Below are 27,762 nucleotides of genomic sequence, written 5' to 3'. Positions count from 1 at the left end.
CAGTTAATAAACTATGTTTATAAATAGCTTTTAAAAAGTTAAAAATTGGGAAAAAGATATTTTTTTTGATATTTTGTTGAGGGTAATTTGCGCATGCTTACCGTTTGCTATACTTGGGGTAATCATAAAACCATCAATCCTTTCCCATGACGTCACGGTGACATAATCACTCACAGAGCTCGGAATCGGGCACCGAAGAACAGCCATATTGCCTCGCAGAACAAATTCGTCGAAGAGACGTATCTCATATCTCTGGGCAACAACTAAAATGAGAAAGAACAGTATAATAAATTCTCCTGACAACTTAATTACAGCTGCGTTACTGTTGCAGCTGAAAGATTTATATCTATAAGTAAGTTTATAGTAGCAGATAATAAATAACATACGAAACATTTTCTACTATAATCACATATTATAAAAACACTAAAGTAATAATAATTACAGTAATTAACATTATGTTCAATGAATTAAATTAAATTACATTAAAGACTTAATTCATTATATTCTATAAAATCGCATAATACAGAGGATGTTGTTATTTGAATTTGCTTTGTATAAAAAATGGATTTTAAACGTTTTAAAGTATAAATTATCGTCTGCTACTTGGGAGTTTTGTTTTCATACAAAATGGCGCCAAGAAGCAGTGGATGAACGTTTATCCACTTATTCGTATCTAGTTACTAAAAAACGCTGTAAAAGCCGTGGTTTATTTTTCAAATTGTTGCCACCAAATATTAGAGCCCTGCACTATATTCAAAGAAATTAAATACTGAAGAATCTGCATTAAATATTTGTATGTTTCTTGCATCGTGATAAAACAACGGTACCTATAGAGCCATCCAGTTTTGAATAACAATCATCTCCACCCAAAAATGGGCATCTGGAAGTCCAAATTTGGAATTTGGAATTTGTTTTATTATCTATTTAATATGTTGTAAAGCTTTTGTGAATTTTTGATTGTCTCAATGATTTCAAATCGAGCAATGTCAACACTGAACGGAAAAAAGAAATATCTCTAGCACGCGAGATTGTGCATCGGAAATTCTAAAGAAATGCTCTTTTAAAATTATTTTGCAATACTGCTGTTGAACTGAGTTTTATGGTTTAAGTGCAAAGAACATGATATTTAATAAATAAAAGTAACAGAGAAAAACGTTAACAAAATGCCCCTTTGGGCGCAATATAAAATCTGAAAACCTTCAGATTTTTTTTTCAATTCTATATTTGAAGCAACGATAGATAATGTTGTCAATAAGAAAGGAAGAAAACGCCAGAGTTTGGCTTCAAGCCTTGTTCCAAATACATATCCCATGAATAAACAGAATGTGTCGAATGTTACAAAGGTAAGAACTTTAATGTTAAAAGGTAATCTTTGAATTCAAAGGACTGTTGCATAATCATTAAAATGTCCAGTGTAAACTGTAAACAAAGGGATTGATGCTTATTTGAATCTTAAAAAGATGAAAAAATGTAATGTGCATCATCTTTCTCCACGACATATTAGCGAACGCAGAGGGCGCTGCAGAATTCTTTATGAGAAACATTTATCCAGATAAAAATGGAAGTTGTCATAATAGACGAACTTTGCGTGTATTTAAATGACTGAAATAAAAGGAGATCCATTTATTATCATCAAACAAGACAACAAAATCTTAAAACATCTTTCAAAGAATCTCAAGAAAGTTTGTTAAACGTATTTATGTTTGTCGCTGGGTTTCTATATAACGGCCCATTGAACATGAAGAGAATGGAAAAAAATGGTAAAATGTATTCTACACATATTTTCTGGAACATATTTTATATCAAATTTTCAAAAATGAAATGCCTTCTCTTTACCCATAGTGGGATCAATCAATAGAACTGCATCAAAACAAAGCAAACAGCCTTATGTCAAAATCCAAGGTTAATTCTGTTAATTTCCTTAAAAAAATGGAACAAGAAACGGGTATCAAAGCCATACCCTTCACTCATACCCCTACTAAATCTCCTGACGTATCATGCATGAATGTTTTCACTTTTGGACTTTAAGGCGAATTATCCAAGCTTCGACCTACAGCCATCTTTGGACTCTGGAAAGCTGTTCAAGAGGATTGGGATAAATACCTCTTCCTTTACTAAAAAAGGCTTTATTGTCTCTTAAATTAGGGCATAGAAAGAGAGTAAAGAATACAGGTTATCAAAGAGAACATTTAAAACACAAATAATTTAGGCAAAATATTTGTGTAAATACAATAAAAATTGTCTGAAAAATGTGCGAACACAATTGTATTCGAAACATGCCAATTCTAAACTAATTTTAAACAGAGTAAGGCTTCGCTGAAGAAAACATTTTTCAAAAAAATGGGAAATATTTCAAAAAATTAATTCCGAGATAATTTAAATACAGATTGTATCTAATTTCCCTTCTTTTCGATTGCTTTTTTAAGAAACGTATTACCAATGATGAGTCCTAAACTAACTTTAATTTCGCAATGCAAATACGCATTTGCTTCGATAAACATTGAATGCATGCTTTTAATCCACAAACTTGGTGGAAAATTGAATTAAGTGGAAAGTTAATAAAAGCCCTTAAATCTAAAACCATTAGAACATTAGTTTTATTATTTTGTTAAACATTTCTTGAACATTCATTAAATTAATATCGATCAAGAACATCCTGAATGGACAGACTCTAGGAATGTATAAAGCAGAGAAAAATAATCGGAAATCTAGTTAGCTTTCACAAAAGATCCAGCATTCAGGAGGGAAATCTCCATCTAAAGGGAAACATTTATTTTAAGAATATAAAGACAGTGCACGGAATTTCGTAAATAACAAGACAAAATGCGTTTAATGGTATCAAATAATAAATTTATGCAGGATAAAATAATACGCAGAAAGGAGATATGCTTCGAATTAAATTTTTATCAGAATTCTGTTTCCATCAAAATAGAAGAATTGTTAAATGGAAAAGCATTATTCAGTTAGTTTCTAAAGAAATGTAATTTAAAGTAGTATTCAAAGAGAAATTTAACTGCATTTTGCTACTGAGAAAAGCAAAGTAGAGATACACGGAAAACTTTTCTAAATATCAGGTAGAATATGATTATATGATGTTATTTAGTAAATACTATAAGTGTTTAAAGATAAACAATTTTCCCTCGTTCTGTAGCCTGCGCAGTACGCATACATACCGCATAAAATTAAAAATGCTATCTTTACAGTACGCATAAAACTAGTGATGTTTGCTTTTTCCGGTATTTTTTTAAGCTCAAAGGATCAATTTGCCCAGAATTTGTCAGCTATTAGAGTCGTGTATTATATTTAAAGAAATTAAATAATGAAGAATATGCATGAATGTATGTATGCGTCTCGCACTGGGAAAAACCAACGATGCCTAGAAATATCAAATTTTGAATAATATAGTCCTCCACTCGAATATGGGCATCTGAAAGCCCAAATTTAGAATTTGTTTTATTAATTTTTCATATATTGTCAACGTCTAACGAATTTTTGATTAACAAACTGAACGATTTCAAAGCGAGCAATGGCAACACTGAACGAAAAAATATACACTTTTATCCAGCGCGAAAGACTATGTATCGGAAATTCTAATGATATGCTCTTTTGAAATTATTTGCGATATTGCTCTTGAACTGAATTTTATGGTTTAAGTGCGAAGAGCATGATATTTAATAAATAAAGGTAACTCACAAAAAGTTAAAAAACGCCTCTTTGGGAGCAATGTAAAATCTGAAAGCATTCAGATTTTGTTTTATTAGTGATAAATTTGCCTACTTTCCATCAGAGAAATACTGAAATGTGCTTTAAGACTCCGATATTCTGCGTAATTGACATCAGGGAACCAGCTGGTTTTATCGTTGATACCTTTAAGCTGTGTACTATAAACATCATGTTCGTAGGTTCGTTCGTCTGGCTTTTAAATGTACCGGAAAACAAAAGTATTTTTGACAAATGTCCTCTCGAAAACCTCTCGACAAACGTCGAAATCCTCTCGACAAAGGTCCAGTATGAAAAAGAAACATTAAATTAAAAAAAAATTAATAGTTCTCCTAATCGTTAAATACGTTAAACAGATCACTAATCATTGATTGCAAAACAGAATTAATGTACTTCTGCACCATAGAATTGTGTTAAGAATATCGATTGATAGCAAGATGGAGCTTACAAAAAAGAAAAATATTTTTGTTAAGGTCTGAAGGCAAATTAATATATATTCATTCTTTACAAGATAAACTTAATCGTATAATTTACAAGATAATCCGAAAACGTGTCCCTTGTCAAGAGATATTTTAATTTTGGGAGAGCTTTAGGCTTATATTCTGTGGTATTATATTATATATATATTCATTCTTTACAAGATAAACTTAATCGTATAATTTACAAGATAATCCGAAAACGTGTCCCTTGTCAAGAGATATTTTAATTTTGGGAGAGCTTTAGGCTTATATTCTGTGGTATTATATTGCGAGTTTGCCAACCAAATTGCTCGCAGGTGAAGAAATTACTTAATATTTCTCACACCTGTTTTTAACAATGGGAGGAATAACTACATCTCCATTTACTTGAAGGTATTTTATAACTTTCAGCAGGGCCTTTTATCTGAACTCTAAAAACCATTTACTTCTTCCTTAAAATATGTAATTAAAATAAGTTATGGTCGACGATTTGAACTAAACATTTCTGTAAAGATAACCAGCGCGCACATATATATTCCAGATGTTTTCTTATTTTACTATTATGTAGCTGTTGGAATTGTTTCAATTTTCGTTTTACTTTTAGCAATCTTTCCAAGATAATAATAAATATCAACAGTGTGATCAACCGCACTTATTGGCAAAGAAGCAAACCTTTTTTTCACTGCTAAATTTAAGAGGTGACAGGTGCATTTTCTTTTTCTAAGATGCTTGCAACAACAATCGGTTAATCTTTGGATTATGGTAACTTGGCGATTTTTGGCGAAAATTTGGCGACCAACTCTGCTACAGCAACCTGCTAGTTTTTGTTTGGACGCCATTTTGTTTTCACGAAGTTAAAGGCATTTTTTTTTTTAACTCAACATTTTTTCTAACAATCTTCTAGCCGAATTACGCTTATGCTGGAACTTTTATGGAACAAAAGTGCTGAATCGCAAACTGCTTGCCGCGTTTTAAAGAATTGCACATACACTGTATCCGTGTACACGTCGACCTATTTTCACTTAAAAAAAACATCCCAAAATTGCACAAAAATGGCACTGCGCACACTCTTGACTTTATCCACGTACACTGCTAAAGTCCTAGCTAGTAACCTTTATCGCCTTACCAAAATGTCGCCAAACTACCTGTTACCATATTCCAAAGATTAACCCAACAATCTTCAAGCCTAGAATTCCGGGTACGGCACTAAGTGCTCCGCTATCATCCTGAAGAATTGCACTTTCTTTCAAAGTTTTAATAATTAGCTATGCTATTATTAAAGCCTGTCGAATCTGTTTTAAGGTGTGGACAGAAAGTTTTTGGATGACCAGCAGCGACGCTTTATTCTCATCGGAGAACTGGAACACCTCGTTTTTGAACTCTCATACACAAAGCAGAAACGCACCATACCTTAATGATGAAACGGCTTAGGTCTTTATTTATATGCATTTAGGAAGAAACAAGCGCTTTTAGACACCAAAAATCATTTTTTGGGGGCAAATATCGAAGTACTCAGACAAGCTCTATGAACATCGTGAGAAATTTTAAGAAGAGAATGTCGGAAGAAATATGTTAAAAATCGGGTAGGCGGGAGAATGTTCAGAAATCGGGACTCTTCCACCTAAATCGGGGAAGTTGAAAACTCTGAGGCTGCCATAACTTTAACTGGTTTCTAATTTAAATTCTGAAGAATACATGCAAGTTGACAGATGTATACTGTATCTGCTGTATCAGAGCGCTTGTTCAGTTGAAAGTTCATTGGAGAAGTTCGTGGTTAGATAAAAGCAGTTTGAACGTCTTGGATTTGCTTCCCGGATCGTGGCGGTTCAGCTAGTGTAGTGGTTAGTGACCCTGACTGCTCTAGCGATGGACCCAAGTTCGAATTCCGCAAAAGGTCTGGTTGTGACTGTCCGTCCCTTCATAGGAGGCAACGGTAGCCACCTGCTAGGTGTTTTCATAATGAAATGGCAACCATTTCAGACCCTTGTAGTGTGCAAGGCTACTGCTTATTAAATAAAGCACCCGGCTATTATAAAAAATAAAACAAATATATAAAATCCGGAAGAGTTCAGATTTTATATTGCCCCCCCCAAAGGGGCTTTTTTTAACGTTTTGTGTGGTTCTTTTATTTATTTAATATATTGTTCTTCGCACTTAAACCATAAAATTCAATTCAGCAGCAATATCGCAAAATAATTTTAAATTGCGCGTATCTTTTGAATTCTCGATACACAGTCTCGCGCGCTGGAGATAATTTTTCCCCGTACGGTATTGCCATTGTTTGCTTTCAAATCGTCAAGTCTCTTAATCAAAATTCGTTAAAGTGTTACAAAATATGAAATAGATATGAAAAGAAATTCCAAATTAGAGTTTCCAGTTGCCCTTAGGACCGACCAGCGGCCGTGCGGTAACGTCGCTAAACACTGGTAGTTCGGTCCGAGGTTCGAATCCCGCGAACGGGCTGCCTGCCTTTTTTTTTTCGTGGTTTTCCCCATGTCTAACGTGTATACGAGCCAGTTTCCCTTAGAAAGTCCTCCGCGAAGGCACCCCTACCTTAAGGCAGATAGCCCTCGAGTGCTTTGCCGTAATCTAATAAAACCAAACCAAACCAGTTGCCTTTATTCGGTGGAGGATTAAATTATTCAAAGTTTGATGGCTCTAGGTACCGTTGTTTTATCACAATGCGAGAACCATACATACATTTATTTACATTCTTCATTATTTAATTTCTTTAAATACAATACAGGGCTCTAATATTTGGTGGCAACAATTTAAAAAGTGATTCGCCGTTAGTGACTCAACGCAAAATGCCGAAATGAAATTAATATCCCTTCTGGACAAATTGCCTTTTTGGGGCTAAATGCTTCCCGGCTCTTTATGATAAAAACTAAAACGGTGTTGTTCAAAAGTCGTACTACTATCTTTACAGCGTCTAACACCTTGTCAATGTCAGAATCTTTATTCTTTTCTGTGATGAACTTGTAGATTGTAGAATCCAAGATAAAAAAGGGAAATAATATACTTCGATTAGCTTCATGTCCTTTATATGTACTGTCCCCCGTTTTTAATTTAAATTGCTCATATATTTTGCTTTCACTTCTCGTAATTTTAGCGATAAAAAGTAATATATAAAAATTTGCTTCAGATTACTAGATAAGAAAGCAATGAAGTTATTACGGAGGACTTTATTTCGAACTGAAAATAAATATTCCGTATTTAAATGAATGTTTAATACGAAATTACAAATATTTAGCAGGAATTACGATGTAAATTACTTTTATTATATAACAGTTAAATATTCGTTATTCTCGAAATAATTTAAGAATATATACTCATTTTTAAGTGTATTTCTACTTTTAATTTGAGTAAGGTCGAAATGACTAAATGCACACTAAATCAAATGGGTATTTCAGCTATGAATAAAATACTTGCTCAAAAATCGCTTCTACGGTTTTTAATATTTATTTTGTAAATATGTTTATTCATGTTAAAACATTCTAATAATTAAACTAAGAAATGCTACATAGAAATATTAGACTCTATTGTAATAAACTGACATTAATTTGTAATGTAAAACAGTAATAACTATATATGCGACTAACGTTAAAGACTAACGTTAACGACTAACGTTAACGTTTAAAGATGTTTTTCAAAATTGAAATATATGTTTATTCATTAAAAATACTACGGTAGCATTTCAATATAAAAGAACACTAATGTATGTATAAATGATAAGTGTTTTTCAGAAATTTATTCATTTCAGAAATCAATAAAATTAAACTATTCATGCCGTTTTTCTTCACGAAAATGATTATGACGCACTTTATTTTAAATTTAATTTATCTTATATTATGATATTTGTCACATTGTTAGAAGCGCCATAAATGAAACGCATACATAACTTAATATTTCCCATGCTTGATAAAACGCTTAATAAATATAAATTCCTTATAGTAATCAGAATTTACTTCAGAGAAGACTTACTTAGGAAGATATAATTAAATGTAATAAATTTGCTGATGCACACGCATTATGAATGTTAACTCCATCATATATTTAAATTAAAAAATTCATCGTGATTAACAAAAATTAAAAAAGCAGTATACATATTTCTGAATTAGTAATTTTTGTATGTGTAATTCATATTTTGCTTCTTATAAGTCGTTAAGATGAGAAAAATATTTGTTTGATGCACGTTTACACAATTCATTCCACGTGATACAAATATCAAACGTTTCTGTTGAATCCATAAAATGCATTATATTCTCCACAATATTTAAATATTAACATAAAATAGGGTTAAAATTTATATTAAAATATGCTTAAATATAGCTTACCATTGGGGAAAATTAGAAGCAAATTAAGAAGACAATAAATTAATTCTAAACCTTCTGTTTGAGAAGGAATTGGAACATTTTTATGAAAATCTTAAAACACACCAAAACCTTTTCTAAGATGAACGTATTTTGCATTTGGTGTAGTTTAATCTATGCGAATCGTTATGTTTTTATTTCATGTTTCTGTTAATTTTATAAGATAAAACAGCAGACTTTATTAACTCCCGAAGGAGGAATTTGCCCAGAAGCGCTATTAATTTCATTTTAGGGCCCACCAGCGGCCGAGCGGTAAAGACGCTGAACACTGGTAGTTCGGTCTGAGGTTCGAATCCCGCGAACGGGCTGGCTGCATGGGCGTTTTCGTGGTTTTCCCCATGTGTAACGTGTATACGAGCCAGTTTCCCTTAGAAAGTCCTCCACGAAAGGCATCCCTCCCTTTAGGCAGATAGCCCTCGTGTGCTTTGCCATAATTAAATACACCAACACCAATTTCATTTTAGCGTTTTGCGTCGTCCATTATAAAGCGGCGTTTCTTTTCTCAAATTGTTGCTACCAAATATTAGAGCACTGCATTATATTTAAGCAAATTAAGTACTGAGGAATCTGTATGGACGTATGCATGTTTCTTGCATTGCGAAAAAGCGTAGGCATTTCAGATTTTAAATAACATAGTCCTTCACTTGAATATGGGCATGAGGAAGCCCAAATTTGCAATTTCGAATTTGTCTTATTACCTATTTCATATTTTGTAAAACTTTAACGAGTTTTTGATTTACAATGTCAACGATTTCAAAGCGACCAAATGAACACTGTATGGGAGGGGGGGACATTGTTATCTCGAGACTGTGTATCGGAAAGACTAAGATATGCTCTTTTTAAATATTTTCTGATAATGCTGTTGAACTGAGTTTTATGGTTTATGTGCAAAGGGCATGATGTTTAATAAATAAAGGAAACACACAAAACATTAAAAAAAGGCCCCTTTAAAAGTAATATAAAAACTGAAAATTTTCAGAATTAAAAAAAAAAAAAAAAAAAAAAAATTACTTTTTATTTTCCATTTTATATTGATTCACTATGTATTACAATTTTTTCATTCTACATATTCATAACGTTAGAGCAATACTTAGCGTCTCAGCATAGTGTTATAATAAAGATGCTTCTTGTTTTAGTGCCTATTATCCGTACTATTGTTAGCTCTTGAACTCTATCAGAAATATATGTCATTTCGCTTAGGAAATCAGGCAGTTACGATGCAGTGTACATCCTCACCAAATTATCCGGATAATAGCTATGGACCAGCAATCAACATCAGAACGATCTATTACTGCTAGTCGGCCTGTTTAAATAGACCTCATAATCATAGCAGAAACCAAGGCCAGTGAAGTGCGGTAGAGTGCATACAGGCACCGCTACATCGATGGAAAACCGAATAACCGAATATTCGCTTTGATATTCATCGGATTTCTACATACTCTACGACTTCAAGTTCACGCTTGCGATCACGTGTTCCGATGACATCACTTTCAGCTCCGGGGCAAATAGGAACACAGAACTCCAATAATATTTATGTTAAGATAACGCTTTCTGAAGATCCTGCTAAAACAACATTTCAATGAAATGGTTAATTAACACGAAAACATTCCCGAAAATTTAGATTTCTGATGTATGTCGATTTGGGTATTTGTCAGCCAAAGGGGCTGTTAATTTCGTTTTGGCATTTTGTGTTTGTTCACTATGAACGGCGTTCCACTTTTCAAATTGTTGCCACCAAATATTAGAGCCCTGCATTATATTTAACAAAAATAATAATGAAGAACATGCATGAATATATGTATGTCTCTCGCACTGTCAATAAACAAAGGTACATAGGGACAACCAGTTCTGAATAACGTTGTCCTCCGCTCGAATATGCGCATCTGGAAGCCCTAATTTCATTTTATTATCTAGTTCATATTTTTTAACGAATCTGTGATTAACAAACTTAATGATTAAAAAGCGACAAATAGCAACACTGTACAGGGAAAGAAACATTTTTATCTCCAGCGCGAGAGACTGTATATCGGAAATTCTAAAGATATACTCTTTTACAAATATTTTGGATCTTGCTGTTGAATTGAATTTTATGTTTTAAGTGCGAAGATCATGGTATTTAATAAATGAAAATAACACATAGAAAATTAAAAAAAAAAAAAAGACTCTTTGGACTTAATATAAAATCTGAAAGGTTTTAGATATTTTTTTATTTATAAATTTATGTAGAAATCTTGTAATAGTTTTTAAGGCAAAAACGAACGTATAGTTTTGTAATTTTTTATGAGTTTACTAACGTAAAATACCTATTAACTTAGGTGTCTTATCTTATTTTAAATGTATGTTTTGATATCTACAAAATTATTGTTGTCGAATGTTAGTTAATTTTCGCCAGACTGGTGCATGACTATTTTGTTAAATTTATAATAACTTGAAAAGTTAATACAGTTTGATATATTAACGCTTCATCTTTTCTATTCCAATATTTTACCGAAATGAGTTTATTAAAGAAAATACATATCACAATTAAAATTTTCGCTATAAATAACTAACTATGTTTATAGACATGACGCTGTTGGTTTTTCATTTAGTAACAGGACAGAAGGTTTTTAATTTAATCTCGTTTTATTTAAATAACTGTTAAACTCTTATTTTACGGTTATTGAATCAACACCTATTAGCATATTAACAACGTTTATATATTATTTGTAAACAAAAATTTTCTACTTTAATGCTATGTATGAAATTTATGTAAGTAGATATATGATGTGAGTTATAAATGAATGCATTCGTGAAATTCACACGCTACCATATTAAGTTACAGCATTGCTTTAGCTTTATAACATGATGTATTTCCAAAATAGTCTGTTTAATAAGATTTATAGTAAAACACTATTCTCCGTTTGCCAGTTTTGATTGTAGGTAAGCGTTTTGATTATAAATAAGCGTTTGACTTCAAAGTCCTGTATAGTTTCAGCTAGATGTCTTCTATTCAGTTCTTAGCATTCTCAAAGGAAGTTTGTTAAAACAAGTGTTTAATATGGGATTGTAAATATAGCCGACATATCATAATAATTTATTTATATTAATGAGCTTAGAACTTTGCTATGAAATAAATTAGAATTAAAAATATGTGAAAGGAATTTAAAAATTCTTTCCACAATTACAAGGGCATCAAAATATTTTTAATGAATTAATACACAAAATGTTGTAATGAGTAATTATTTGTATTATGAGTATTCCATTTGAAACAAAATAATAGATTACATGCATTTAAGTAATTTAGAACTATGTGCATATCTTCCGAACATATTTGTAAGAGTTCTAAATTACTTAATTAGAAAATGCTAATTCCTGTTGCTTCATATAATGTATTGTATAAATCGGCATAGATTTGGAAAAAAAAATCGTTAATCGTTTAGTACATTGTAAAAGTAAAATAAAATAAAATTAATTTATTAAATAACCGATATTATTTGTAATATCTCATAAAATTTAGTTACACAAACCACGAGAAATAGTACAGTAATAGTTTGTACTTTATTCCCCCATTACGCTTTACCGAAGCTATTCAGACTAGTTAAAGTGTTGCTTAAACAAACTGAGCTAGGTGAAATATAATAGCATTTTCAGCACTAATATTTCCATGTTAAAAATGAATACAGTAAAGCAAAATATATTAAACGTACACCTGCTTTCTGTATAACATCTTAGTCTTTAATTAAATGGCTTACAAAACTGCTCTTCATCAGATTTGCGTTTTGAAAAGCATTTTTTCTAACACTGACATGTGTTTTTTTTTTAACAAAATTAAAAATATTTTAATCAGAGTTACAAAAGAAGTTCTTCTCTATCGATTTGTGATTAACTTCTTATTAAATATGAATTATCGTCATAAGTGAAAAATTGCGAAAAGAGCCTCATGCTTAATAAATAGAACAAATTAATTTATAATTGAATTCCTAATTAGTTTTTAATTAATTTCCTTCTCTTATAGTATATTTAGTTCACTGCTGCAAAATGTACTAACATTTCTCGCATTATTTGGAGACGAAAATTTTTTAATGTGTTTGATTGGTTTAGTGTTTATAAGTAACGGGAGTGTAACCATTTTCCATAAAACAATTTATAATTTAATCGCAGGTTTTACAAATATTACAACTCAATAATGTTTAAGGAATCTGCAGTTAGTTTTTAAATGTATTTTAATTTAAAATAACGACAGCAAGAATTTGAAGACAGTAATTGCATGAAATTTATTCCTTCCTTCATTCCGTCGTTTGATATATAAACATTTCCGTTGAAAACGCATTTGAAGCTGAAAAAAAAAAAAAAAAAAAAAAAAAATCAATGCTGTGATTGATTTGGGTCTACTCCAATGGGGCAACCTTTTATAGGGGTTTGTTTGTGTGTTCTAGCTCATGAAACACTTCAATAATGAACTCTAAAATATTGTTACGAAATACAGAGCTGCGATAAGATAGCTGCAAAACGGGGTTAGGGTTGCCATAAAGTGGAAGGAAAAGGCAGGGTCACCAGATTCGGCGCGAGATCACCCTTCTGGTGGGAAAAAAATTGGCGATATGAAATAGACGGAGCGAGAACATTCTAGAACGCGTTCTTAGCACTTTTTTCGAGAATGTTCTCGTAGGTAGGCCAAAAGCTATATATACCATGCATGTATGTGGTGGAAGTAGTGTTTGATTTCAGTATCAGAGTAGTAGAGTTCAGAGGTGAGCTTGAGAGCGATCGATCAAGTCGGGGGCTGTACTTTAGTGCTTTGCCGTGAAGCTGTTTTCAGCGTTAAAGCTTGAAGGATGTGTTGCTGATTATTTCAGCAGTTTTATCGTAGTTTTTCGACGACTTTAGATTGACGTGTTTTGTAAGTCACGTGTGCAATATTGGCGAATAAATTTTCTTTTGATTCTTCATGAAGTATTATCGCCAATTACTGCAAATCCACGAACCCGTAGAACGCAACAATATTTACTACTAATCTACGACAAATTTAATAAATAATAACATTAATAATAAAATCAACAACAAATTCAATATCAAGTATTAAATGCCTGGGCATGGAGCAATTAGTTTACCAGTGGGCTTCGAAAGTAAATACCGATACTTGTCTTTTAATGTACGAATAGAGGTTATGCTAGCAGCATACCTGTAATAGTTCTACTCAGTTGAGAGTTTCAGGATGTTCAGTCTACAAATAGTGTCTGACACTTTTTGCAGACTGAATTAGTCACGCTAAAGTCTGGGACGGCTGGTCGGTCTAGGAAGACAAGTTTATATGGCATATCCTTTTCTAAAAACATGTCTGCCTAGATAATTGAACTTAAGTACTTGAGTTAAATTCTTTCATGGGCTTCTTTGCGATTGAAATTTCATTTAGAAAATTCTTCCTTAATTTGCTACAGCGGCAGGAATGTGTCGGGAGGAATGATCTTAATATTCTAAACCAACATGAAAAAGAAAATTATGGAAACCGTTTATCCGAAAAAGAGTGTAGTTTTAGGGATTAAATAAAACTGAATAACTTCGCTAAATAAGAAACTGCGTTTTACTAAAATAGCGATTTGAAAATGATGCTTTTAAATAATTTTTTTAACGTAAACGTTATTTCCTAAAATTCTGTATTTTAAAAATTAACTCAGATGTAATTTCTTCAGCCCACAGGAGCAATTTGCCCAGAAGCAATATTAATTTCGTATTGGCATTTTTCGTCGATTCACGATATTGTTTTACTTTTCAAACTGTTGCCACCAAATACTATCTCCCTGTATTATATTTTAAGAAATTAAATAATGAAGAATTTGAATGAATGTATGTATGTTTCTCGCACTGTGATAAAACTACGGTATCTAGAGCCATCACAATTAAAATAACGTACGTCTTCACCCGAATATGGGCATCATGAAGCCCAAATTTGGAATTTGTTTTATTATCGATTTCAAATTATTTAAAGCATTTATGATTTTTTAATTAAGAAACTCAACGATTGTAAAGCAAGCATTGGCAACACTATATTTAAAAAAAAAAAAAAAAAAAAAAAAAAAAAAAAAACATTTTTATCTCCGGTATAATTGACCGGAGACTGTATATTGGAAATTTTACAGATACGCTCTTTTAAAATTATTTTGGATATTGCTTTAAATTGTGTTTTATAGTTTAAGTCCGAAGAACAGGATATTTCATAAATAAAGGTGACACACGACACGCTAAAAAAAACGCCGCGGTAGTATTCGGTTTCGAGGGCCGTAAAAAATCGCCAAGCTATTGTTGATGCCAATGCTGGCAAAAAGTATTGCGGCAACCCTAATAATTGAGGCAAGAAAAGTATAATAGTAAATAACTTATCTAAGATTGATGTTTTCATTTAGCTGAAAGGTTAATTTCACACAATACTTTTTTTATTATTATAATTTATATGAAAAAGGCTAAACATGACTGAATGGAAGCATAAAAGTAAATAACTATTTCAGATCATTATTATAATTTATGTAAAAATCTGATGTATACACCACATAACTTCCTTGTACGGAATATTAAATTATACACATTTTTTCTTATTAGATTGAATTAAACCTACTTCGCCGACAGCGCATAAACCACAATAGAAGAAATGCATTCTTTAAAATTCTCTTTGTTTACCATAGCGACACTAGGCCCATGGCGCTAGGTTCACTTAACAGTATTATATTTCATTCATATTATAATTCAGAATGAATAAAATGTATATCATTTAAAGAATTATCTAATCGTTGCCACATGTTCTATTCAAATACTATAATAAAGCTAGAACTATGTATAAAAGAAATTAAGCAAACAAAACAAAAAAGAAACAGTTATTCACAGACGATTGAGTATTTCTCATTTAATTAATTCAGTTCTCACTTCGCGAGAAGGCAAAAATACATAAAAACTCAAAATATCTATATTAAAAGTTACAAAGCAAATCTCAAACGCTTACTTCCTCGAAAAAATTCCAGAAAGAATTAAGCATGATTTAATTGGCAATAATAAATGAAAGCGTTTTCTTTGTTGTTGCAAGCTAAGTTTCTCTAGATTGGCAACAAATCCACTAGTCTCCTGTTTCAAATGGAAACATCAATGGCCGCCATTAAAGACAGGCTTAGCGGCAATTAAACAACTTTAAAATTGCTGATAATTCTAAAACTATTGCACACAGATTACTAAAGGCATAAAATCCTTAACCGGAAGATAAAAACAATATAATTCAATCATTTTTAAGAAAAAAATGCACAATTTACAAACATATAAGAGTAAAGAAACTGAGATCACTGAGCCGGGTAAAAGAGTGGATATATATATAAATATATTTATATACGTTTGGTGCGGCCGATTGCAACCAAAATACGAGGTTCACATCTACATATTTATAGCAGTCCTATATACAAAATTTGAACGTTCTGAGGTTACTCGTTTTCGAGTTATGCGAGATACGTATGTACGCACGAACGTACGTACATACGTTCGTACAGACGCCACGAAAAATTCTCTTCAGAATTAATTTTAAAGCAGTTTTATAATTTTTTTGAAGGAAAAGAGTATTTTATTTTGTCCTTACGTACAGATATCACGCAAAAACATCGTTAAATTGCATTCGATAGCGATCAAAATGGATATTTTCGTTGAAATTTGCTGCCTGAAACTTTTCGCGATTACAATACTTCCTTTTTACTTCGTACAAGGAAGTAAAAATTGCTAAACATAACTGAATGGATCCTGCATCGCTATTTCGCTAACGACGTATCACTAAAACATAATTTCATCTCGTTGGTTGTTCAAACGTAATTTTCTATAATGAATGATGCATTTTCTTTAAAAATATTCAGAATCGGATTCGGAAGTGCAGAATCGCTCACTTAATCGTTTGACCCTTTTTACAAGGGTAAAAACAATTGGATTTTTGACAATTTTATTTTACTTTTTAAATGAAAATAGGTCGATGTGTACATAGATAAAGTCAAGGGGGGGTGCGCAGTGCTATTTTTGTGCAATTCTGGGATTTTTGTTTTAAGTGAAAATAGGTCGATGTGCACATGGATCCCGAGTATGTGCAATTCTTAAAAACGCGTCCAGCAGTGAGTGATTCTGCACTTTACCCAAAATTATATTGCCGACTTTTCATCATGGGCAATTTCCAAATTATTAAATCTATAGAATATCAAAAAGTATTTAAATTCAAAAAGGGATTTTAAAATTAAACTTGTATTTCAATGGCGTCTTAAGAAATATAGAACTATATAAACTTACGCAATCTGAAAGCAGCGCGTACGCTAAATTTGGCGTGCTGTTAAATGGGCGCATTTGCTAGATTTGGCGCTTTTACGCATACATTTTCGCTGCAATTTGTTTACGGCACTCAAAACAAAAGAGTACCAACGCCCCTTTGGACGTAATATAATAAATGAAAATTTGAAACTTTTTTTTATTTATTTTTTGTTTCTCTATAGAGTGTACGTTATTGATTATGAATCGTAATGACAGTAAAATATTTTTCCTTCAGTATCGAAACAAAAAATATCACATCAGGTTCATTCCACGGGCTTATTCATTAAATTTAAAATTAACCAGAGTTCATTACAGTTATTTCGCGTTCCTAGAAAATTATAGTTTCAGACCGCTTTAATTACTAATGGTGTTTGATAGTTATTAGAAACCAATTTAGTAATATAAATAAAATAGAATTGTAAATAAACTAGCTGCTTTGCGGGCAGCCTTCGTCTAACTTTTAAATATACCGGAAAATTGCCTAAAGGGAACACCAAATATTAAATTTAAAAACTGCACAGAATTTTACTCTGCAGTACAACAACATCAAAAACAAATAAACAACAACAAAAAAAAATCAATATAAATGCGTTACATATAAAAATAATTACAATGTAATAAGCAATATCCCTTAATACAAATATTAATTATCCTAATAAATAGTTTAACCAATTCCCGTTGCCTTCTCTCGGCAAACGTCCAGTTTCCAAGAGAAATATTTAATTTAAAAACTGCACAGAATTATCACCCTCATTTTTCCAAGTGGCAACAGTGCTGGTATCAGTAACAATGGCAACAGTGATATATAGGTAACAAAAAATAGCTGCGTTACATTGCTGCTGATATAATGAGAGAGAATTATCGATTTGGTGAAATTAAAAAATAAATAAATAAAAATAGAAATAAAAAATCTCGCTCGAATTTTGAAAACATCCCTTTGAGGTGCACTGGCTCTTGTCTAGATGCACCTATGTGCCAAATTTTGTAACCCTGGGTCTATTTACGTACGCGCAACACAAACGGAAGACACACACACACAGACAGACTCTTCTTTTTATACATATTGACAAATAAAATACAATAAAAGACTAAAAAGATCGTGAAAGTTTTAAGCCAAATTTAATGTCACATATTTTAAACTCACTTTTTAAAGTGTTACTCAAAATTTAAAAATGCGGAAGCTTAATGAACGTATTAAATTTTACGCTTTAATATTATTTCAAATGAATAATCTTGAAATCCGCTGCATTACGGTATCATCGCTTGTGTTTTCTCTCCTTATGGTTACGTAAAAACGTTCCTCGCGTTTCATAAGCTTTATGCAAGTGAAGAAACATCTTCAATGTTTTAAATCATTTAATTAGAGATTGTATTTACGTTAAACGTTTGGAAAATTAAGTAAATAGAAATCGTGATCTAGATTGGGAACATGCATTATATGGCAATTACCATAATTAAAATCGTGATGTTAAACTGAAATTGATCAATTTAAAAACCCGTGTAATTTATTAAGCGTTAATGCATCTTTATTATGCTCTAAACGTTTCTTGACAAATAATTTTTCTCCTCGTAGAAGCTGTCCAGTTTGGAAAAGTACTTTTAATTATATTAAAACATATTATTTTAAGTTTAGCAGTGAAACATGCACTTCATGCATGTTTCATTTCTAAACGCGTTCAAGGTATTTTTAGATACAATAATGCTTTAAAATTTCTCATTAACATTTATTAATATTTTTCATAAAAAATGCATTCTGTAAAAAAATTTGAAATATGAACAACATAAAGACGAGTTTTAATATTTTTGATTTGGTTCAGGTTAATTCAATGTGATTATTACAATAAAATTCCAGTTTTTTAGTGATTCGTTTTGGTACAATTAAATGAATACAGAATAATTACTTTACATTGCGCAATTTAACTTAAAAAATAATATCGCATTCCTTTTAACTAAAATATAATTTCAGTTATGATTTAAAATCACGTTACACGAATTATCAGAAATCTGAGAAATGCTCAGTTAATTTTAAACTCACAAAAGCAGCTAAATGTAGCAAAGTATTTTTTGAAAATATCTTTATAAGAAATGGCTAGCACAAATTTTGATAATTGCGACAGTACTGCTGTTTGAGATAGATTTCGGAATATTTCTCGTATAGTAAATAAGAAGGTAATCTAAGGGTCTGTAGATTGACGATAAATTTATTTTTGAACGGTCTGAATATCCTTTTGTTCCTATAAACTATCATATATTCTTTTTTCAATATTCATCATTTGTCATTAAGAAGACATACATGTGATCTGGCTGAAGGAAAAAAATATTCACAATAAATTTTAAGATTAAAATTAAATGATTTATAAAACGGTTAACTTCTTCTTTAAACAAAAAAGTTGTAATCAAATTTTCAAACCTAGTAGAGTCATGCCTATTTGATTTTTTATTATCTGATCTATCTGTATTTTGAACTCTCGCTCCGTTCAATGCGGGGATAAATTTTTAAATCCTGTTCCGAAATTACCGAGACAAGTGATCAGACATCCGCTCAGGATATTCAGCAATAAGGCTGAGAGCATAAGCAATGATTATTTGCCCTGGACTGAAATTTGATTACCATTATCAACGGAACCCAGCGGTCGTTTGTTAAACATATAAAATGATAGAGTAAGGAAGAAAAACATATACAGATGGAAAGAAGACTTGGTATAATTTCTTTTGTTCTTTTGCTCTTTACAAATGTAGACTAGACATGCTAAAATCTTTACTTGTCATTAAATACTAGCTAGTTCACTCATGTAATGTAATTAATCTTAGATATATGCGGTTTAAGTGCTTGTCGCCGATAGTTTATTGGTTGCCTGCGTAACTGTAAATTGTTTCATTCCCCGTGTAGTGCAGCGCTGGCAATTATGATGAGAAAGCTAAGCCGGAAAAATTAAAAATACATAAGCACGTGCATTTAGCATTTAATAAATAAATTTAACATTTATATATAATGAAATTCGGACATAGGCAACCGGCAAAAACCGACAACGATGAAAAAACAAATAAAATGAAATAAATAAATATCTTTATTATATGCGGCTTAAGTGTCTGTTTGTCGCCGATAGTTTATTGGTTGCTTGCGTAACTGTACTAGCCAATGGGGTGAAGTTGCCACGGCACAGGTTTGCCGTTTCAATTGAGACGTAGACAATTTCCTGTAAATCTTGCCTTTGGTATGACCATCCATAAGTCTCAGGGCCAAACGCTTAAGCGCGTGGCATTTTTTTACCTGAGCTTGCATTTGGACACGGTCAACTTTATGTTGCCTGTTCAAGAGTTCGGGAAAGAACGGACGTAAAATTAAAAATAATGGATGGTCCTCTGCAAGGCGAGCTTAAAAATGATGGAAAGATCTACACAAGAAATGTTGTGTACAAAGAGATCTTTGACATGTGAATTAACATTTTATTATTTAAATCACCTTTATTTGTTGAGCTAGAGGTGGCTCTTAAGAAATGTACCGCTAGTTGTTTCCTTCATTGCACGCTACTTTAAGCAATTAAGCAAGTAGAAGGGAGAAACCCCGTGGGGCAGTAAGCAAAGGGGCGTCCTCGCCGCCTGCTCTGGGTAATTCAGTTTGGATTTGATCTGCACAAATCATTTTAATTACAATTTATAATATCTAGAACAGCGGTCATTTCGTATGACACCCCCGGATTTCTAGTTATTTATAATCACCGTGCCTTCGTTTTTAATAATATATTTCATATTTGTTGAAGTGCAGGCACACATTTTCTGTGGTAGAATAAATCTTTCGCAGGAATTTTTGTTCCAAATCCTGGTAAATGCTTCACTGTTATAATTGAAAGTAATGGACATTGCCACATATAAAGTTTTGCATCTGCTAGATGCACTCGTATTTTCCACCGACATCTTGCATTTCTCCTTAAGAATCGCTGGAAACAAAACGGAAACTTTCCATGATTTGTTACTAATTGCACCAAGAGGAGATTTTTTTCATTATGTTTAGGGATACTTGTGGGAAGTATTCGTGAGTTAATCTTCCTGTCTCGTCCCTCTTTTTTGCCATTTTATTAAAACTTGTTTAGAAATCTTATTCATGATTGTAACTCTTGAAACAGGAAGGTAGATATCAATCGTATCTTTTAATATGGCATCCTTAGCTGCTGTATTCAGTATCTTCACTCTCAATTATACCCATCAGTTTTCGTATCCAATTTATGCTAATTGGAATGCGAATATTAATTTCCATATTTATTGTTTCTTGAAGAATTTGATAAGTAAAGATGTTTTCTTCATGGAACGTAATGTCTTAAACTCTTCGGCTATCTGTATAAATTCTTGCATATTGTGATTTAGTAATTTTGGAGAAAAGCATTTATCCATAAGATGGCTTCCTTCAAAGCCATTGCTTCGGCTTAATAAAGTGTGCTTGCATCATTCTGTTTAAATGTTTTACATGTTATAACGTGTTTATCTTTGTAAGCTATAAACATAGCTCCAACTTATCTTGGAGCTTTGATCCAACTGTTAAAACTTCTATTTCCTTTCCTTTGGCAACATTCAAATGACAAACGGTTGGTGTGGATTGAGCTGGATGTTGGCTCGACTTAGGGACTTTTAATTTCATTGTGGAATATTTAATTCATCTACCATGCAGTCCTCTTGAAAGTGAAAAGAGGCGGAAAAACTTTAATTCCTCTTCTGCTTTAATATCTAGTGGAAGCACTCCAAAAAGAACTTGAATGGGATTTTAAGAAGAGCAGTTATTGGTGTAGTACAGAAGGCTTCCGTTTTACGTAATATTACTATTCGCTGAATTTGTAACAACTTATTTGTTGCTCTTATCCAATGTACTACGAAAATCTCATTCATTACTGGTTAGTTTTCAGGAAACCTGTCCCTTAAAGTTCAAAAGTCACCTTATAAGTAGAGTTTTATTAAAGAAAGTTTACACAAGCTACAAACGTCAACAAGCCATTCTAACAGAAATTTCAAATAATGAAATTTAAGGTAGTTTTGCTTTTGTATCAAATTCGGCTATTATTTAATACATCACATAATATTTCTGTGTCAATAACACTTTTTTACAGAGAATCTATAATTATTTGTATAAAATTATTACCTTGACTGACGATTATTTTAGTATCGATTCTAGTTTTTCAGCTAAACTCTTCTTCGATGTGTTACCTTTTACACACTCATATTTAGAACTGAATAAAGGTGAACTCGAATTACGGGACTCATTCACAATCTGTTTTTATGTCGAATATATATTCTTGCTAAAAGCATTTTCTCTCTGTGCTTGTTTTTAAAATATTTCTGTTGTCGATAAAAGTTCGAGATTGTAAGTAGGAAATAAGCTTAAGAACAAGTTTCATTTGAATATTAGGTAGATTCCCGAAAGCTCACTAAATATATACATTTATATAAATTTTCAAAACATTTTCAAGTTCAAGATAAGCTAATAGTTCCCTAATTTTAGAACCAACAACAGATACGCTCCTTAAACCCGATATATACCAAATAAAACTTTTGTTCATTTTCTAACCAGTCCTATCACTCAATTTTGATGAAATTTTAAGTGATATGAACAAATTGTACTGTTTTGTTTTAGCTAATCTCACTTGTCTGACTTGTTGTTATTACATTAGTCTCACTTCTCTTAAAATGATCAGCACAAGCCCACTACATTATCGTGGCAAAGGTTCAAATGCGTCTGTCGTTGGCAAGAGCCTTGAGCACCATAGAGGTGACAGCCAGTACTCATTTCTGCGTAGAATTTTGAAAGACAGCACCCCGGGTAAACGGGTCTGAGGGTCTCCCGCCCTTCTTCTTCTACCACTAATCTCTCTAGATTACTTTCGGCTGCAGCATTTTTAAACTACCTCCATGCCGCATAGACGCTATACATTTACAAAAACTCATGTCTTCTCGTAAAAAAAGTATCGTTTAATTCTTAATGTAGTAACTTTACTACTGCCGACGTAGAAGGAATAAAATTAAGTACTGTTTTCAGTCTACAGTAACAGCATATCTTATTGGCCCGAGTCTGGAATAAAATATTTTTTCTTCGGTTCATCCGTTTTAATAAGCTGATTTGAATAGATCATCATTATCCAACAATTTAAGTTATCAATCTCAGTTAAGTCACTTATATCGCATAATCAACATCTGACTCTATTCTGTGTTGATTTCTTGATGACTTCGTTAAATATGTGAAGGGGAAATTAGAGCTGTCTATATGTATATGGCAGTTTTTGTGAATGACTTTTTAAAGAAACTGGCTCATATTTAAATTACATATAGTATAATCAAAATGCATATATATATATATATATATATATATATGTATACAGGCAGCCTGTTCTATTTCAATATTTCAAAACAATGAAGAAATCTTTTTACAGAAGCGGAGCTCAGTATTTCCACTGAACTGTCAGCAAGTATTTTATTCCCGCTTAAAATTTTGTTTTGGTTGCGACACAACAAATCAGGTTCCTTGTTGTTCTTTCAAGGAACGTTTTGACTGTAGAATTACCTGGCATTTTTGAAAGGTAACTGTTTAGTTTGGGAGAATTCAGGAGTACTTTTGTTTCAAAACACTTGGATACGTATTGCAGGATAAGGGCAGTAAGATGACACGTACACACAAAGTATACAAAATCAACTAGATCCTTGAATGGAAAGTCTCCAGTCACATGATACACTATAAGGTATTTCTCCCGCCTTCCTAGCGTGCCTTCTTGGTGTAGTGGTACTGCACGCTGGACCGGTATTGCAGAGGTCCGTGGTTCGATTCCCGGCGAAGGCGGTTGCTACTTTTTCATCTATCCGGCTTTTCCAATTAACCTAATGTCTCTACAGTGGCACACGAACTAAAACGGGAGATGGATAATGATTCTCCTCACCCAGATTTGGCGATTAGGTCCCCTAGAAGGCCCAGTCGACCTTTAAAAGGGGGAGCAGGTAAGGTATTTATTCCGCCTTCCTAGCTTGCTTTCTTCGTGTAATGGTTCTACACGTTGGGCCGGTATTCCAGACGTCCGTGGTTTGATTCCTGGCAAAGGCGATTGCTAATTTTTCAGTTCTCCTGCTTCCAAAAAATACCTAATTTTTCTACAACATTACCTAAAAATTACCACAGTTGCGCTGGCACACCGTTGTAAAATATGTTTAATATGTCATTAAATGAATATATATGTGCCAGATCAAATCTTCGCAAATCGAGTTAAACTGTAAAGCTATTAGCTTTCTAACGCATAGCATTATATTCATGGTATGTCATGGTATGGAGTCAACGATTGTCCCGCTCAAATTCTACGACGTTGAGAGTAATTACATTTTATTCGATTGCATTAGTGTTATGAATTGCAAAAGTGCATTTAATATGTTTCAAATAATTCAAATCCTTCAGATAAGGTTACCATGAGACCAAAATCGCTGTAGTAAATTCAATCGAATCTTTTTCAGTTCTTGCCTTAGGAACCAGGTACCAATGTCACACGGTTGTTATCTTGTCGGAATAATGAGGCAGAGAAAAATCAAATGATTTGTAATTATGTTCACGTAGCGTATGCTGTATAGGCAGAGAGTATATCATATATACAAAAGTAGTTGAATCTAGAGCATGTACAATCAAGACCAATCACATTCTCTATTATACAACTGCATCTAGTTTGAATAGCAGCATACAGACAGAGAAACGTCAACTTTAATGGATCTATGTCAAATTCTAGCGTATTCTATACCTCTACAGAACTGTTACCTGGATGATACTTTCTTACCCCACGCCGTTGTTTAGCTTCCTAGTTCTGATGTCTTCGGGTCTATTTCGTTTATTTAGCTCATTAATGACGTATAAGCAGCGCTAAGTATATAGGTTAAATCCCTTAAGATAGAGGTCCAATAGTAGTCCTTTTAAAAACATTTAATATTTTACCAAGCAGCGCAATCAGAAGAGCTTTGTGCAGGAAATCTTCACTGGTGGCCATTACCCTTTTATAACCTCTCAGACCTCCGTAAATTTATAGCATGCGATCCGTCGGTTGCCTGATTTGCATGCGCTATCAGGACAAAATACCTCACAAACTGCTTACATCGGAGGCATAGAAATAAATGTCTGTGCAAATCTAATATATTCACGATATTAAACAACGAGTGATACATTCTTTCACTTCTATTCGCTTCGTCCCATGTGAAATCAGTGAATTCAAGATGTGAATCCATGCTGAGTTATTAATTACTTTATAATGAATAAGATTTGGACATTAAAGCTTGGATGTCACAGGTAAAGGTGTTTTAATATCCTACTGTGACACCCAGACTTAATTAAAGCATATGATTGTGCATACAATGTACCCGTTCTATTCTAACTGACATTATTATGAATATTAATCTCAACGCATTACGTTAAAATGTCTTAAATATCTTAAAGCAAAACTTTCCATTCCAACTCTGATAATGAAACATCTGTCGGAAAATCTCGTTTCTATCATATATAACCTGCTGGAAAAATGCCACACCATGAAAGGTTGACTGAAAACAGTAAAAATATTGAACACAGATCCGTAATCAAATATCTAAGAAATAATTTAATTTTCAAAAATGCATGTAATCATGTGACTACCCCGTTGCGAGCAATACATTACTAAACACGTTTTTGTACTTAAGTAATGGATATTGGAATCATGTACCAAATGATTTGTGACACAATGCATTCATAGTTTATTGATTTGACCCCACAATTCATCTACGATTCTTGAAAGAACACAAGTATTCAACAGACTCCCAAGCATGCTGCATAAATGCTCAGTTGGGAAGAAAGCAGAGAAACTGGCCTACTAAGGGTGACCTTGCTCACCTTGCAAGGAATCCTGGGTGGCCCAAGCAGTCCTGATAAGAATAAGCGTTATGCTTATCAAAAATAGCTATTGGGATGCCATAAAGATATGGAAGAAGATAGGGTTGCAACAAATTGTTAACGGAGCTTATCCTATTAATGTGCTTGTAATGCTGATTAAAGATTAATGGTTGCCAACAGTAACGAAACTTTAAACCATTACTGCACTTTGGAAGGACCGTGTTTCGCTCGAAAATAAGAGATATATTGGTATTCACCCTATAGATCCATTCCTTCTCACGTCTATCACCGTTTGTCGGACAAAAAATGAGGTTTGTCTCTGAGGCTTTCGCTGCACTATTCAGTACTAAAATCTTTCTGCAGCGCCGCCATTGCAAATGTTCACGACGATGGCTCGTTGCTAAAGGAACTACTCTTGGACTTTTGGAAAGGACTACCTGCATCAGCCAATCGCCTCGAACCTGCATCAGCCAATCGCCTCGAAATTGTTCATATGGATCACAGAGCAGATACAGCCCGACGTAATATGCAGATAATAATGTGCTCTGGTGTCTAACACCTCATTATAGTGTTTCACATTTCCTTCATGGCTCTCGATTGTCAGCAAATCTGCTGAGTACTTATGACATCAGTCTTCGTTTCCTCTTCGATACAGCCCGAGGACCAAGCAGCGGCACAAAGGATTAACATGTAGCACCTCGACAATTCGTCCTTTTACTGATACTGAATACAACAACATCTTAAAGGCATTTCTGTGTCTGTTTCGATGACTAAACTCAAAATTATAGCCGCGATGACACTTAAATTTGATTTCGAGCATTCTTTGGAATGTTTACATCCTGCTAATCATTGTATTAAGAATGCTACCATTTGCATAATTTGCCCGTTTCTGTTCCTACAGGAATTTCCATGCCAATGCACTGCTTCTGAATAATGTGGAATTTTGTCTGTTTCGCAATGTATGATGTCTGGAAATTGTGTGTGTAACGTCCTCTGCATGATGTCTCAACTGTCTTGAAAAAACCGAAAATGTAAATAGCGTGTATTACAAAATATCATACTGAATAACCTATTAATAGTCCTTAAATTATATGAATTCTTGTTTTATTTATTAATATCGAAGAGCAGATACAATAAGATGAGTACTTAGTAAAATGTAACGAAATAATATTACGAACGAAGGCATAAAACTAGCAAAAAAATAAAACAGGCTTATCAGAAAAATGTCACTCTAAGGAATTTATAAATGAGATGCATTTTGAGACACATAAAATTAATTCTTTTTCCTTTCTGTGATAATAAAACTTAAATGCAGTTAAAATGATAAAATGATACAAAGTAATAAGATATCAGTTTTTTTTAAAGGGAAAAAAATCGAAAAGCAGTTCTTACATGAATTATTCTAGCAAAATAATAAAACATAATTTTTGCGGATAAATTCTAACGATGAAAGAAATTTCAATTTATGCCTCTAAGAAAGCAGAAAGCTTAATAATAGCTTTTGACTATGTTCAACCAATTAATTTTTTTAATTAAATGAATCTATGAATCGTGAGAGTTTCCTTTAAAAGATTTTTGAAATGAAAAGAGCGGATCGAAACAAGAATACTGAATTTAAAGAGGATCATATTTTATTCCTTCTTTTATTTTTTCAATATCTTTTTTTATAAAAAATAATTGCAATCATTAAAATTTCCTCTATCCTTCTTTTTTCAACTGAACATATTATGTTTAGCTTTAAAGATATTTAGTTTACAAATAATTGATTATTTATTGTATAATTTCAAATAAATTTCAAGGATATAAAGTCACAGGGATTTCCTAGCTATATTTTGTTATTAAAGAAATTATACTTTTTATAATGTCTTCTTTACTTGTAGAGACTTTAGGTCATTTCGAAGCCGGAGAGATATATATGGTCACTTTACTTAACCTGTTCCGCCAAACTGAGTTAATGGCACTACAGGGTTAGGAAGTTATCCTATACATTGCTAGCAATCTGACGGTTAGGCCGCCTTTCTACATTTTACTTTAATCTGTAGTTTCTTGG

General features: G+C 32.5%; 1 protein-coding gene across 2 annotated transcripts in view; it reads right to left on the bottom strand.

Annotated features, from left to right (window-relative positions):
* Positions 1–27,762, bottom strand: part of LOC118197677 (cell adhesion molecule Dscam1-like) — a 952,054-nt gene that overhangs the window by 558,461 nt on the left and 365,831 nt on the right. For both annotated transcript variants that reach the window (XR_015042957.1, XM_085823340.1), the window contains exon 3: positions 102–263. Coding sequence is in view for 1 of the 2 variants with exons in the window: in XM_085823340.1 (XP_085679466.1) it covers positions 102–263 (162 nt within the window). In the remaining variant the exon portion in view is untranslated. The remainder of the gene's footprint in view (positions 1–101; positions 264–27,762) is intronic.

This window comes from Stegodyphus dumicola, chromosome 9, assembly GCF_044657685.1.
Source record: "Stegodyphus dumicola isolate Sdum_Otavi_A_Nest chromosome 9, ASM4465768v1".
NCBI lineage: Eukaryota > Metazoa > Arthropoda > Arachnida > Araneae > Eresidae > Stegodyphus > Stegodyphus dumicola.
The sequence above is the reverse complement of the archived record's forward strand: the minus strand, read 5'-3'. Positions and strand labels throughout refer to the sequence as shown.